At 40.7% G+C, this 13690-nt stretch overlaps 2 protein-coding genes, 1 long non-coding RNA gene and 1 pseudogene across 3 annotated transcripts; 2 read left to right on the top strand and 2 right to left on the bottom strand.

Annotated features, from left to right (window-relative positions):
- Positions 1–618: 618 nt before the first annotated feature.
- Positions 619–5321, top strand: LOC133730356 (pentatricopeptide repeat-containing protein At2g29760, chloroplastic-like; annotated as a pseudogene).
- Positions 2223–3004, bottom strand: LOC133728207 (uncharacterized). Its single transcript, XR_009855684.1, has 2 exons — positions 2735–3004; positions 2223–2631 (listed from the first exon to the last, which is right to left on the bottom strand). It is a non-coding gene; the product is annotated as an uncharacterized LOC133728207 (long non-coding RNA).
- A 184-nt stretch (positions 5322–5505) lies between the features above and the next one.
- Positions 5506–7637, top strand: LOC133728206 (phosphoglucan, water dikinase, chloroplastic-like). The gene is made up of 4 exons (XM_062155613.1): positions 5506–5979; positions 6356–6401; positions 6498–6658; positions 6773–7637. The coding sequence occupies exons 1-4, from the start codon at positions 5671–5673 to the stop codon at positions 7388–7390; spliced, it is 1134 nt and encodes a 377-aa protein (XP_062011597.1). The 5' UTR covers positions 5506–5670; the 3' UTR covers positions 7391–7637.
- A 726-nt stretch (positions 7638–8363) lies between these two features.
- LOC133732618 (zinc finger CCCH domain-containing protein 25) lies at positions 8364–13063 on the bottom strand. Its single transcript, XM_062160203.1, has 6 exons — positions 12775–13063; positions 12401–12698; positions 10932–12061; positions 10122–10200; positions 9172–9242; positions 8364–8689 (listed from the first exon to the last, which is right to left on the bottom strand). The coding sequence occupies exons 1-3, from the start codon at positions 12945–12947 to the stop codon at positions 11378–11380; spliced, it is 1155 nt and encodes a 384-aa protein (XP_062016187.1). The 5' UTR covers positions 12948–13063; the 3' UTR covers positions 8364–8689; positions 9172–9242; positions 10122–10200; positions 10932–11377.
- Positions 13064–13690: the final 627 nt, after the last annotated feature.

The following is a 13690-nucleotide window of genomic DNA, read 5'->3' as shown; positions in this document are numbered from 1 at the left end:
ACAACGGAAGAGAGATAGCAGTCTCGGGCTCTCGGGCTTGTAGCTCTGCAGGTGAAATGGAGAGAGAGAGAGAGCTGCCCTGGGCGTCTCAGCGGCGGGGGTCTCGGCGTCTCAGCGGAGGAGAAGAAGGCGGCCTCTCGTTGCTATTAGGTTCAGATCGGGCTACACGAAGAAAATTAGAAATGAAGGCTGAGGAATGAGGATTAGGATTAGGTATTTGAGTGAAGAGTGCAATCCTATGTGTATGATCCTATGATAAAGATTTTGAGGCTTATATGAGGACCAATACTACATGAACATCTATCCTCTTTACTCTATGCCGGGCCTCTATGCCGGGCCTGACGGGCTTTGACAGCTTTGAGAGACAAGGCCCGGCCCGAACCGTTTGTTTGAAGGTCAAGGCCCGGGCCAAAACCGTTTGGTTAAAAAAAAATTAGGCCTGGCCCATTCGGGTCGGGCTTTGACTGGCCGGTCCGGATTTGCGGGTTTTCGGGCTTAAATGCCCAGCCCTATGTTGCAGCAACTCCTACTTTAGTACTCCTCCCAAAGAAAAAGGCCTTGAGGCTTCAGAATGTAAACAAAGTTTCTGCGGGCCTGGGCCTGGGCCTGGGCCTTATCATGTCAGGTAATAAAAGCCGTTTTAAGTAGAAAAATGTGGTTATGTATCAACTTGGACCGCCTTATCATGTCGGGTAATAAAAGCCGTTTTAAGTAGAAAAATGTGGTTATGTATCAACTTGGACCGCAGAAGACATAGTAACTCTAGGCACCCCAGTTATCTCTCTCCCACGTCATCCCACCACTCCCTCCCCAACCGTCAATAACGACCTTCGCTTCCCAACCCAACCGCTTCTTCCACTGATAGACCAATGCACCACCATCAATCAGCTCAAGCAAGTCCATTCCCAAATGCTCAAAACAGCCCTATTCTTCGACCCCTTATTCCGCTAGTAAGCTCATCACAGCTGCTGCTCTCTCTTCCTTCTCGAGCCTCGAGTATGCACGCCAAGTGAATGTACCAGCCCCGACCCGATTGAAAGCATTCTCGTATTTCTGCAGATGCTTTACGAGTGTGATGAGTGCCCCAATAAGTTTACTTTCCCTTTTTGTTGCTCAAGGCGCCTCGGAGCTCCGGGTTTCCAAGGTTGGGAGAGGTTTTCATGCCATGGTGATAAAAGCTGAGCTGGGTTCGGATGTTTACATTGTTAATTCGCTCATTCACTTTTATGGGTCGTGCGGGGATTTGGATTTGGCGCGTTTGGTGTTTTTGAAGACTTATAAGAAGGATGTTGTTACTTGGAATTCTGTTATCACGGCTTTTGCTCAGGGAATGGCCCTGAGGTGGCGTTGGAGTTGTTTAAGGAAATGGAGACGGAGAATATGAAGCCGAATGATGTGACCATGGTCTTGTCAACTTGCGCAAAGAAGGCGGATTTGGAGTTTGGGAGGTGGGTTTGTTTGAATGTTGAAAGGCATGGAGTTGAAGAGAACTTGACTTTGAATAATGCTATGCTGGATATGTATGTGAAATGCGGGAGTGTTGAAGATGCGGAGAGATTGTTTGGAAGGATGCCGGAGAAGGACGTTGTGTCGTGGACTACTATGCTTGATGGGTATGCTCGGATGGGGAAATATGATGAGGCTAGGCATGTTTTTGCTGCCATGCCTAGTCAGGATATTGCTGCGTGGAATGTGCTCATTTCGTCTTATGAACAGAATGGTAGGCCGAAAGAGGCTTTAGCTATCTTCCATGAGTTGCAGAAGAACAAGGGTCCCAAGCCTGATGAGGTTACTCTAGTTAGTACTCTGGCAGCGTGTGCTCAATTGGGAGCGATTGATCTTGGCGGCTGGATACATGTTTACGTAAAGAAGCAGGGAATGAAGTTGAATTGTCACCTCACAACCTCGCTTATCGACATGTATGCAAAATGCGGAAATCTAGAGAAGGCTCTTGAGGTTTTTAATTCAGTGGAGATAAGAGGCGTATTTGTCTGGAGCGCCATTATTGCTGCTTTGGCAATGCACGGTCAGGGGAGGGATGCATTGCACTTTTTCTCAAAAATGCTTGAGCCTAAGGTCACTACAACAAAACTGGTCTTTTACGACACACAATGTGTGCTGTAAAAGACAACTTTACGGCACAAAGAAGCGTGTCTAATAGTTCATTAATCTACCTTTACTCAAACAAAAGTTTAATGCATAGCCCACAGGGCACGTCCCCGAATACAAAACATTCTCTACCACACAGTTTCTATTTATAAATTCTAATTACAAAGAATCACTTGAAACTAACAAGCCAGACCTAACTCATCACTCTTGACTCTAAACAAAAACAAAGAAAAACCATCATACTTGAATAACGTCACCTAAAAACGATCCATCTACGCATCTAGGCATCCAATTTTTCAGACTAAACTAGGACCAAAGCTATGAAACAACATCCCTTAATAAATTCATATACATATTCGCAACCATCCCTGCAAGTGCATAATCACACAAGTGATATACAATGAAACATACCAAAGGCAGTAGGAATCTGGACGTCGAGCTCAGACATGAAAATTGGTTGATTCAGGCTTGCTTACCAGAATGCTCAGACCTAGAAAACTGAGAAGCAAATCGAATCCACAACTGACAATCAAGAAACACTAAAACTGAAATCGAATCCATATGAACAGATAATCCAAAACGAAAAAACGAATTGCTGAGATTGAAATTTAATTGAAATCGAAACCTTTAATAAAGGAGGTCGAGCTATGCACGAATCGCTGCGAGCGAGCTATGCATTTGAGGAAGGAAATGCTTGAATCGGACGCCGATCTTTCGGGGACGGAGAGAGGTTTCAGAGAGAGGTCGCTGGAAAAACAGAGAGGCAGTGAGGGAGATAATCCATGGACTCTGAGATGAAATCAATTTGATCTTGGAAGAAGGAAGATCGAATGCGTGGGCAGGTCCTGAGCTCAAGAACTTCATCTAGAGAGAGAGAGGGCTTTGCTTCGATATTCATCAGGAAAATACTAAAGAGGAGTAATATTTTCATTAAAAAAAAAAATTTAATATTTTATAACTCATTTACGGCATGCTAAAAAAGTAAGTCGTAAAATACTAGTAAAATAACCGATTTACGGCACACATATTGTGCACGCCGTTAATAGATAACTAAATTTACGGCACACATAAGATACACGCTGTGAATGACCCGAATAAAGACATTTCGATGACACACATAAAATGTGCGTCGTAAATGACAGTCTTTTACGGCGCACGTCAAATGTGCGCCGTAAAATGTGCGCCGTAAAAGACCAATTTTGTTGTAGTGGGTGAAGCCAAATGCTGTGACATTTACTAACATATTATGCGCGTGTAGCCACGCTGGATTGGTGGATGAGGGAAGAACATTTTTCTATCAAATGGAGCGAGTTTATGGAGTTGTGCGTGGAATAAAGCACTATGCCTGCATGGTTGACATTCTTGGTCGTTCAGGTAATATTTTGGAGGAAGCTGCAGAACCGATAGAGAAAATGCCAATTTCTCCCACTCCTTCTGTATGGGGGGCTCTGCTTGGGGCATGTACGCGCCATGGGAATGTTGCACACTTGCACTTGCTGAAAGGCTTATTGTAGCCATTTGCTCGACTTAGATCCCAGAAATCATGGAGCCTATGTACTCTTATCAAATATATATGCCAAAACAGGGAAATGGGAAGCAGTTTCTGGGTTAAGGAAGCTCATGCGAGATTCTGGAATAAAGAAAGAACCTGGGTGTAGCTCAATCGAAATCAACGGTAGTGTTCATGAGTTTCTAGTTGGTGATAATACCTATAATGCACTGACACGGGTACGGGGTGCGGGGTGCGATACGATACGATACGCGGATACGTTTTTTTTCAAAAAAACAGGGTACGATACGTTTTTTAAAATAATATATATATATATATATATATATATATTAATAAATATATTTAACAATAACCAATTTATGTAATGTTTTAGAGAAAGAGAATTGGACATATAAAGGATAATTGCTGGCAACCCGTAATTGATTCCAACCCCAACCCCACTCACTATAATTGATATGGATTCGGCTGTCATGCAGATCTGCATAATATGCAGATAGATTGTAGGCCGTTGATTTTCTCTCTCTTCTCATCGTGTGGCTCTCCTTACACCACCATATAATATATTTAATTCACCCAGCTAATCACTGACTGACACACAGATCTGCATGGTATGCAGATCTGTATGATAGAATTTTCCAATTGATATAAGATGATTTTTTCAATCTGGACATAATAGATTAATAGCCCAGAACAACCTTCAAGGCTTCAAGCATTCAACAAATCAACCCGGCCACACGGCCACACCGCTTCAACCTTCAAGCTTTCCAATCAGATCATATCCATCCCCGTCGTGAAGAAGCAACGCACAGAGAAAGACGCCGCGAAGAAGCAACGTACAGAGTCAGAGACGCGAAGAGAGAACTGAATCAACTGATCGAAGAGAGAACTGATCAACCTTCAAGGTTTCAATCTGAACATACCCACTAGCTGCGAAGTCGCGAATAAGCAACGAACAGAGAGTCAGAGACGCGAAGAGAGAACTGATCGAAGAGGAGTTGTGCGTATCCAAAATCAGGTCAAACCGTATTCAAGACGTATCAACAAAGTCAACCGATGCTACATAGTCAATGATACGTTTTGAGGGTCTTAGATACGCACCCAGTGCGTATCGTATCCGTATCCGTATCCGATACGGATACGATACACCATAGTCAGAATTTTGCCGTATCCATGCTTCATAGGATAATACTCATCCTTATATCCAAAGATATCTACTCAAAGTTGGATGAGATAGCAGGGAGATTGAAGTCAATCGGATATGTGCCAAACACCTACTGCAATTTGTTGAGGAAGAGGACATGAAGGAACAGGCTCTAATTCTTCATAGTGAAAAACTAGCGATTGCCTTTGGACTTATTAGCTCCAAGCCATCTCAACCAATTCGCGTTGTGAAGAATCTTCGTGTTTGTGGAGACTGCCACTCAGTTGCTAAGCTTATATCTAAGCTTTATAATTATAATAGGGAGATTTTTCTGAGAGATCGATATCGGTTTCATCATTTTAGAGAGGGGCATTGCTCGATCATGTTATGATTACTGGTGAAAATGGAAAGCTTCTGCTGCTCCCTAAATCTCGCTCCTACAAAAACATTAGATAAGTGTTCATCTTTTGTATATACATGTTCTGTTATGATGTGGAATCTGTTGAGTCGAACTTGTCGAGAATGGAAGATAACTAGGTCACCTTCGTTTATTTTCTCAATGAATGTGTATTTGGAATATTGCTGAAATTTTTACCTTCTATTATTATCTGTTTTTCTCTCTCTTTTTCCATGTTCCCTATGGTTCAAAGGATTTCTTTCTTGGGTTGAAATGGGTTGAAATGGGCATCCTCATAAAGCGGTTCGACTCAAAAGTTGTAAGAAATTCTTTTTCCTATTATTGTATCAGATCCAATCAAACAGTAGTAAAACCAAAACTGAAAATTCGCACTAAAACAGGGCTCAGATTTCTCATTTCAGTTGAGGGCACGAGAGCTTTTACCATGTTGCGTGCATGGTATAAATATAAAATAGTCCAACCTGATTCTGCCATGTGTTGAGTTTCCACCTGATGTCAGATCCGTACCCTTCTCATTTCTCATGCCTATATGCCTGTTATACATATAGCTTTGTTCATTTTATATCATTAGGACTCTCTCTCTTTCTGATACAACAGAGCCAAATGGAAGCCTTTGCAAGATCTTCCACGACGTTGTTTGCAAAGGCTAATACTAACAAGCGTCCATCGCCTGTAAAAGCTCTTCTGAGTCAATCTAGCATTTGCTTTGTAAGGGTTTGGAATTCAAATGCAAATGTTCATCATCATACTTCTTTGCCTAGGCACAAAGCTATTCGATCGGTTGCCTCATCTGAAACAAGGGTACTAAAATCCTCGAATTCTTTCATGCCATTCTCATTAGTTTGTTTCTTTGGCATTCTTGACTCGATGAACCAGGCTATTACGGGCGGTAGAAACACAAAATCACTCAAAACAGTTCCCCCGTGCAGTATTTCAGTATTTCAATCTTTTCAATCCAATGCTGCTTTCTTGATTTCTTTTACATAACATGTTAAAGTCCAATATGTTGTCAGGTATAAGACTCCACATATCTGTAAGTTTGTTTCAACCAGCTAAAACTTCAAACTAGTCATGGTGAAGGATAGAGAATTTAGCTAAACTGACTTGTATGTTCGATCATCTAATTTCTCTTCCCCAACTTGATCATCTGATTTAACTCTCTAAAACTCATGAGTAGGTGTTAAGGAACCCAGACTCAGCAGGAATTGGGATCGAACCAGCAGGTAAGTTTACTATATTACTTTGATCTTGTTAAGCTTTCAACAATCAGTTTCGATCTGCTTCTCAATATAAAGTCACTGTTACTTTCTGCTTCACAGCGCCATCAAAAACCGTTCATGTCCAATTCCAATTACACAAGAAGTGCCGCTTCGGTGATAATTTTCTCTTAGTAGGGAATGAACCTATCATTGGACAGTGGAACCCTTCAAGTGCTATACCCCTTAACTGGTCAGATGGAAACATTTGGACAGTTGACCTGGTAAGAACTTCAAAAGCATAGTATTAATAATTTGGAAGTTGTAAATTTGGTCAAAACAGACGTTAATCCTGTGAAGTCATAATGTCGTTTTCGAATTTGGATGGTTTCAAATAGGACATACCAATTGACAGAGCAATCCAGTTCAAGTTTATACTAAAGAAAAGCACAGGAGATCTGTTGTGGCAACCTGGTCCAGACCGAATTCTTCACACCTGGGATACCAACAGCACTATAACCATAGCCGAAGACTGGAAAAATGCGAAACTTCAGAAATTAACTGAAAAGAAAATCGTCAGTCAAAATGAGACGCTACTTACAAACCAGGCTGTGACTTTTTCAGACAAATTTGCCTCTGCAAATAGCATACCAACTTATAGCAACAAGAATGAGTTTGCTTTCAAAGAGAGGGCGTTTGGTTCTGAAATGGGAACTCTGCTTCAGGAAAGCCAAGCAGTTTGCATTGCAGATGATGGTGTTTGCATCATGACAAGACCAACATCCTTAGGAAGCATGGATGAAGATGAATACTGTGAAGTTGAATACTATGACGATGAATATTACGATGATGACTGTGAATATGAAGATAGATATGAAGACGAAGACATCATGTTTACTTATGAAGGAGGCCGTGTTCTCGTGCCTGGTTTAGTACAAGGGGTAACTGGAAAAACCATTGATATCAGTGCTGATGGCTCGATTGTGATTGATGCGAGAGGGGAACACAATTCCTAATCAATATGGTCACTCTTATTCTATATACTGCTTTTTCTTAGAAGAAACCCGCACAATTTTGTTTGTCACCACTCATTTGGAGACCGGAGAGCCTACTACTAGGTAAATGTAAACGGCTTTGAGTATTTGGCGTACAGCCTCTTTTTTATATGTAATCGCTCACCTCGAGCAAAATTTTGTTCTTTTTGCCTTTTAACTATATATACAGCAATTAATCAACTGCTAAACTTTAAAAGATTTGGTTGCATTGGAGTTTGTTTCTATTTTATGAGTGTGAATCTTGAAATTATAAGCGCGCGGATTGAAGCAAATCAGTTGCTAAAACAGTAAAATGGTATTGTTCTCTACAAGGTTGACTAACATTCAAATTCCCTAGGCCTTTCACTAATGTTCGTCTGACTAAGCTTTGTCAGAGCTGGAGAATCGTTTAGTACTCGATGCTTGTCCATCATCTTAGGCTCCTAGCCAATGCTTCTTACAGTTGGTTCAAACCAAGCTTGGAAAACCATGGTTTCTCCTGTAAATTTAACTTCACAGTTCTTTCTGAGAAAAAAATAGCACTGATATTCCATCACCATTATCAACAGATAGTGTAACGCCCCAAAACTTGTTGACGTCACAGCGCCGCGTATCTTACGAAGCTTAAGTATTGACAAAGTAATACTCGAACTTCCTAAGACGCGCAAGGCTAAAGATAACGAAACTAAGTTTTTGGGCAGCTGCAAACTTGATAATTGGGATCAACGTGTCTCAACCTTTGGTGAAAGAAAAGAAACAACATAAACTCAAGTGAAGTCTGATGTTAAATAAACTCGAGGTAGCTAAACTAAATAGACTTCAAAGAGGTTTGAAATCTGAGGCTTCACACTACAATTTGTGGAAAAATTTCAAGCAATGACAACAGCAAATAGGATTTATCCAACTGAAATAACAAGCTTAGCAAGAGTAGTTAGAAACTTGAAAATAGGAGATAGAAGGATGCAAATCTGGTTCGCATATTAGGGCTAAGAGACATGGCCTTTAATATATACATAGCTCAAAATAGATCACTGAGAGTGATTCAAAAGAAGACTAGCCTAGACATTTACATGAGGCAAAAGTGAGCCTTTCAACAAATTTACAACAAGCTGAGTTCATCTTTCCACAACAATAGTTTCAGCAAAATAAAGGCTCAAAACACCAAAGAACATCAGGGTTTCAAAATAGGATAAAAGACCTCAAAAGGCAGGAGTTGACAAGCAGCAAAATGCCAAAAGCCACCACTTCAGTTCTGCTCCCTTTCAACTTCGTGCACAGTACCTGAAATGAGTAGGGGTGAGCATCACTTACGTTCATATGCTCAGTAGGAAGTAACGCTAGCTAGGTTTGAAAACTAATTGAAAGTTGGTACCAATAAAATTTTAAGCAACAGTAGCAGGAAACTAAAGTTTGTATGAGAGTTTCCAGTGAAAAGTATGCATGAAGGGGTACCCACTTTTCTACAAACCGATGACCGGTCTTAATGCCAACTACTTACTTGCTAAAATAAATGTACAACCAACCAGCAAGAAGTAGCGAGAGTGGCCGTTTACGCCATACCACCTAGGAGTAACGCCACACCTCAAAGGATGTTAGACGTCCTCTAGTCCGTATAGCCCCTCCGGAGGTTTAGGGGATCGAAACCCAAGGTAGTCGCTTTGCTCCCTTCACTCTCAGGTCACCACATAAAAACAATACAATGTGTATGCACAAAAACATCGAAATCTTTTCAAGAAAAGCTCTAACTAGTGAAGACCCCCTACCTGGAATCCTTGATGTGTAACTCCCAGCAAGTACCACAGAACCACTCTTCAATTCACTTGAGTCCTTGATCCTATTATGAACATGTAAACCACCATCAGTCCTAATAACATTTCTCCCTTAGACTAAATCACTCAATTAGAGACTGAGCAATAGCTAGAGCTTCACCATGTGTGGGCTTATTCCAAAAAGAGAACATTGATCAGAATGTTCTGATCAAAATGCATAGAAAACACTGGTTTGTAGTTACTTTTGAACAAAGACAACCTTTTCTAAGCCTTTCGAACTGGAGTTAAGTTTCAAGGCATGCATTGCATGTCTAATCTAGCTTACTAAAGATCGAGGACAGAAAAATAAGTGTAAAGGTTCTCAAATCAATTGTTTGTAACAATAAGCTGCAAGTTTGAGAAAGTTTCAGAAAACTGGTAACGAGCAAGAAAATTTCACCAACAATTAGTCTTTCAGTGATTTCAAGCAAAACTTTCCAGATTTGAAGTAGACATGCAAAGCTACTATTTTGCAAAGTTTCATGCTAATCGAAGTTCAAATGAAGGGTCAAACAAGAATCTAAAATTGACAGAAACGCTGATTCTGCAGAAATCCTGAAATAGTGCAGTAACTTCAAAATAGCACAAGTATCTCATTTTTACTCCGTTTTTCTTGAAACCAAGCTCAAAATGATCATTGAAGAGTCTACTTTAAGCTGTCAAAAACTGAGAGTAAAACAAGGAGTATAGGTTTTTCGAAAATCACGGAATAGCCCACTGGTTCAGCTTGGGTGCTGTCTTTGAGGCATAACATCAAACACTTGGAGTGCAGTAATTGAACTTTGGTCTTTTCCAGTCCTATCCAACCTCATGGGTTTACCAAAACGTAATAATCAAAAGTGCATTCCATTACAACCTTGAATAGCTTTAAGAACTGGAATTTAACAGAAAGTAGAAGTTCTTACCAAAAGGAAAGAAAATTTCTGGTATTGAAGCAAAATAGAGAAGCTCAGTGGTTTGAAATCTCAAAGTCTTCCATTTGTTCTGTCATAGTGAAATACGTGAATTAGAGGAGGTATACATGACATGCAAGGCAATAGAAGACTTGGAGCTGCGAAATTGGAAAAGTGCAGAAGAAGGTTTGATCAACCCTTAGCTTCATACCTCCTAGCATGACGAGAAGCAAGACTTGGAGATAAAGTAGCTACTGATTTTCGACCTTAGATGAAAGTGAAGTAAGCAGATTCAAGTGTTTCAGAGCTTAAGAGAAGAGTGAGAGTGGAATGGAAAGAGAACAGAAGTAGCTTGGTTTTTGTTAACTGAGTGTTTGGCTGTAAAAGAGTCTAAGCAATGAATATATAGGTGACATTTTAAAAAAAAAACTAAATAAACATAGGCTAAAGGACTTTTGTTAATGAAATACGCTGAAAAGGTAAGAAATAAATTAAAAGCGGGAATTATTTGATTCCTAGTCGAAGTAAAAGAAATGGAAGAGCAGGACTATGACTCATTTATAAATTGGGATAGGTATTCATCAAGGCTAAGGAATGCTCACTCACTTTTGACTTAAGAGGTAACTCCCTAAGCTAGCTCCTAGAATTGAAGGCTCTCACAGATAGCACTGATGATTGAAATTTTTCACACAAATCCAACAGAAAAGCTATCAATCCTAGATACGCCCTCAACAATACACAGTTGGTAGACATCTGTTAAAATGTCCACGACAACCATGACAAATTAAGAATGAAGAACAGATATTATGCAGAGTTGCTTACTTGCATAAGCATTGCCTTTATCGCATGCATCATCACCCCGACTTCCTCGTCCTTTCGGGTAGGAATGACCAAAAAGTAGCAAGATAAGATATTCCACAAGCATTGATTGGCTTGGCCTTGGCATATCAAATGCAATATACAAACGAGAGAACAGATTAAAATGAAAAAGGACCATATCAGCAACAAATAAGGATACACCTCACACAATCTACCGGAAACAACTCTTTAACATTGCATAACAGGAAGCATTACAAACAAGACATGTGAAAATTGTTAAGGGCTTGAGTATATGTTTTACACCATTACTCCCTCATTTTGACCAATGTTAGAATCCCACCCATGAGTCACACGATATGTCTACCCTGTCACATGAATATTCTTCCATGTATCCGGTCCAGCTTTCAGTGATAATTGATTACTTCCTAATCTCCCTTTTGGCGAACTTCTCAGGACTTTGGAGGCACTTCATCATCATGATGCCTTCTCAATCTCTCTCCTTCCCTCCTATCCCGACTTGCTCGTGGCTGTGGCTCTAATTCGTCATGATTGGGTCGCCTTGATCTCTTTTCTTCCATCCTATCACGATCTTCCCTTATGTCATGAGCTTCCAAATCATCATCACGTCTTTTTGGTCTCCTATCTTCTCTTCTATCATATTCACTCCTGACATGATCTTCTCTAGACTTGGGCTCATATGCAGCATCATCACCACGCCTTCTGAGTCTCTTATCTTCTACAGACTTTAGCTTTGGTTCAAATTCATCGTCGCCTTGCCTTCTGGGTCTCCTATCTTCCCTTCTATCATGATGTTCTCTTGCCTTCGGCTGAAATTCATAATCATCATGTCTTCTTGGTCTCTTTTCTTCCCTCCTATCATAATCTTCTCTTGATCTTGGCTCCAACTCATCATCCTCACCACGTCTTCTTGATGTCCTCTTTTCTTCCTCCAAGGCCCTCCTGTCCGGTACTGTCTTGAACTTATCTTTAGTGCTGAAATCTTCTCGCACTCTAGGCTCTGGAACACGATTTGAGGGGATGGTGCCAGGTCTTTTGTCACTCTTTCTCGGACCATCATAGTTATCGTGTCCCCATTTCTTGTCCTCAGCACCCCACCCTGTGTTTGCAGCTCTCTGAATACATACAAAACAAAATCATCCATAAGCATCTAGATATGCAGAGAGAGATCAATTTATAGCAAAAAAGAAACATAACTCCTCATCAATCTTCATAAACTCTGATCTTGCATTCGCTCCAACCATGTAGAACATATATAATTAGTAACATACAGGAATCAAGCTCACTATCCCCCAATTGAGGGAAGCTAAAGACAGATAATTCAAAACTAAAATAAGCAGAAATCAATACTGACTTTAAATTCCATCAATCCTCAAAACACAAACATCAATAGACATTGCAAAAATAGTCATGCCCGAAAACTGAAAACAAAATCATGGCAATGGCAGCCTTACCTGTTCATTGTGAGAAAATCTACATCCAGCTCCACGAGTACATTCACCTCTCTGGAAAGCACGGCAAACACCTCGCTCCTCCCTCTTCCTCTGCTCCTCCTCTTCATCTTCCTCTTCTTTCTTCTTGTACTTATCCACATGATCAACCCTAATAGTCCGACCCACCACTTGGGCTCCGTTCAAATTATCCACAGCGAGATTGGTACTCCTCTGGTCCTCATACGCAACAAAGGCGAACCCTTTGGATTTCCCGGTCCCTTTATCGCGAACGAGGTTGACATCGACGACCTCTCCGTACCTGAAACCGAATCAAGATTAAAAATTGAAGACGAAGTTGCAATGAATTGGAATTAGGGTTAGGGTTAGGGGTTTACTGTGCGAAGATGGCGAGGAGATCGCCTTCGGTGAGATCAAAGGGAATGCCGCCGGCGTAAACGTAAGCGGAGTCTTTGTACTTGGCGTGCCATGAAGCGTCCTCTGAAATCCCTAATTGAGCTTCTCTCGCATTGATGTTCTGAATCCGCTTCACTAGGGTTAGTGGGTTCATCGCTTCGTCGCCAGAATTTTCAGCCCTCTCTCTCTCTCTCTCTCTCTCTCCGAGTTAAACCCTAATTTCTGCCAGCAAGAAAGAAAGAAAGACTTTGATGGGCCGGACCGGACCGGACCTGACCTTTTATTGGACGGTTCTTTTATAGCGGGTATTTTTGTAATAAACACACAAAGATTTTATTTTATTTTTTTCTTTTTTTTTTAATACGTAAGAGATCTTTAAGGAAAGGATTTGGATATTTCTACTACAAATGTTCACCGAGGGAAACAGCGATGTACTCGCTTGGTGTAAGGAGAAGAAGCTTGTACATCCATTCACTACTCCTTATAATAATTTTGCATTGGAGCATGATCGTCTTTCAATGATCGGAATTTGTAACAAGTTGGTATGCCTTGCTGATTTTCAGGTGTAGTTCTTGAGAGAGTATAATAGTATTAGAAAGTATGTGGTTTGCCTAGTGTTTTTCCGGACATTGTTGTTATTTTGCCTTTGACTTTGATTCATGTAACAATGACCATAAGGTGTGGTCCTTAACTAGAGGCTGACGGAAGAGTGGGTTTTTTTTTTTTTTTTTGGTCAATGATTGTATTAGAATATCCAAATGATTAAGCAAAATACAAGAGATATATAAGACTCCAACAAAAGAGGCACATAGGCCTAGATAATGAGGCACAAAGGCCCATAAGACATAAGATAAAGCCCACAATGAGCCTAACCCAGATACAAGACATGTGAACAAA

This window comes from Rosa rugosa, chromosome 2 (assembly GCF_958449725.1).
Source record: "Rosa rugosa chromosome 2, drRosRugo1.1, whole genome shotgun sequence".
Lineage (NCBI taxonomy): Eukaryota > Viridiplantae > Streptophyta > Magnoliopsida > Rosales > Rosaceae > Rosa > Rosa rugosa.
This window is presented reverse-complemented; position numbering and strand designations above follow the sequence as displayed.

Excerpts from the sequence above, each read along its gene's own strand:
- LOC133728206 (XM_062155613.1), top strand. The coding sequence starts at position 5,671 with ATGTCAGATCCGTACCCTTCTCATTTCTCATGCCTATATGCCTGTTAT. Across the intron at positions 5,980-6,355 it reads TTGCCTCATCTGAAACAAGG|GTGTTAAGGAACCCAGACTC; the intron begins GTACTAAAATCC and ends ACTCATGAGTAG. Across the intron at positions 6,402-6,497 it reads AATTGGGATCGAACCAGCAG|CGCCATCAAAAACCGTTCAT; the intron begins GTAAGTTTACTA and ends TCTGCTTCACAG.
- LOC133732618 (XM_062160203.1), bottom strand. The coding sequence starts at position 12,947 with ATGAACCCACTAACCCTAGTGAAGCGGATTCAGAACATCAATGCGAGA. Across the intron at positions 12,699-12,774 it reads CTCCTCGCCATCTTCGCACA|GTACGGAGAGGTCGTCGATG; the intron begins GTAAACCCCTAA and ends ATTCGGTTTCAG. Across the intron at positions 12,062-12,400 it reads GATTTTCTCACAATGAACAG|AGAGCTGCAAACACAGGGTG; the intron begins GTAAGGCTGCCA and ends GTATGTATTCAG.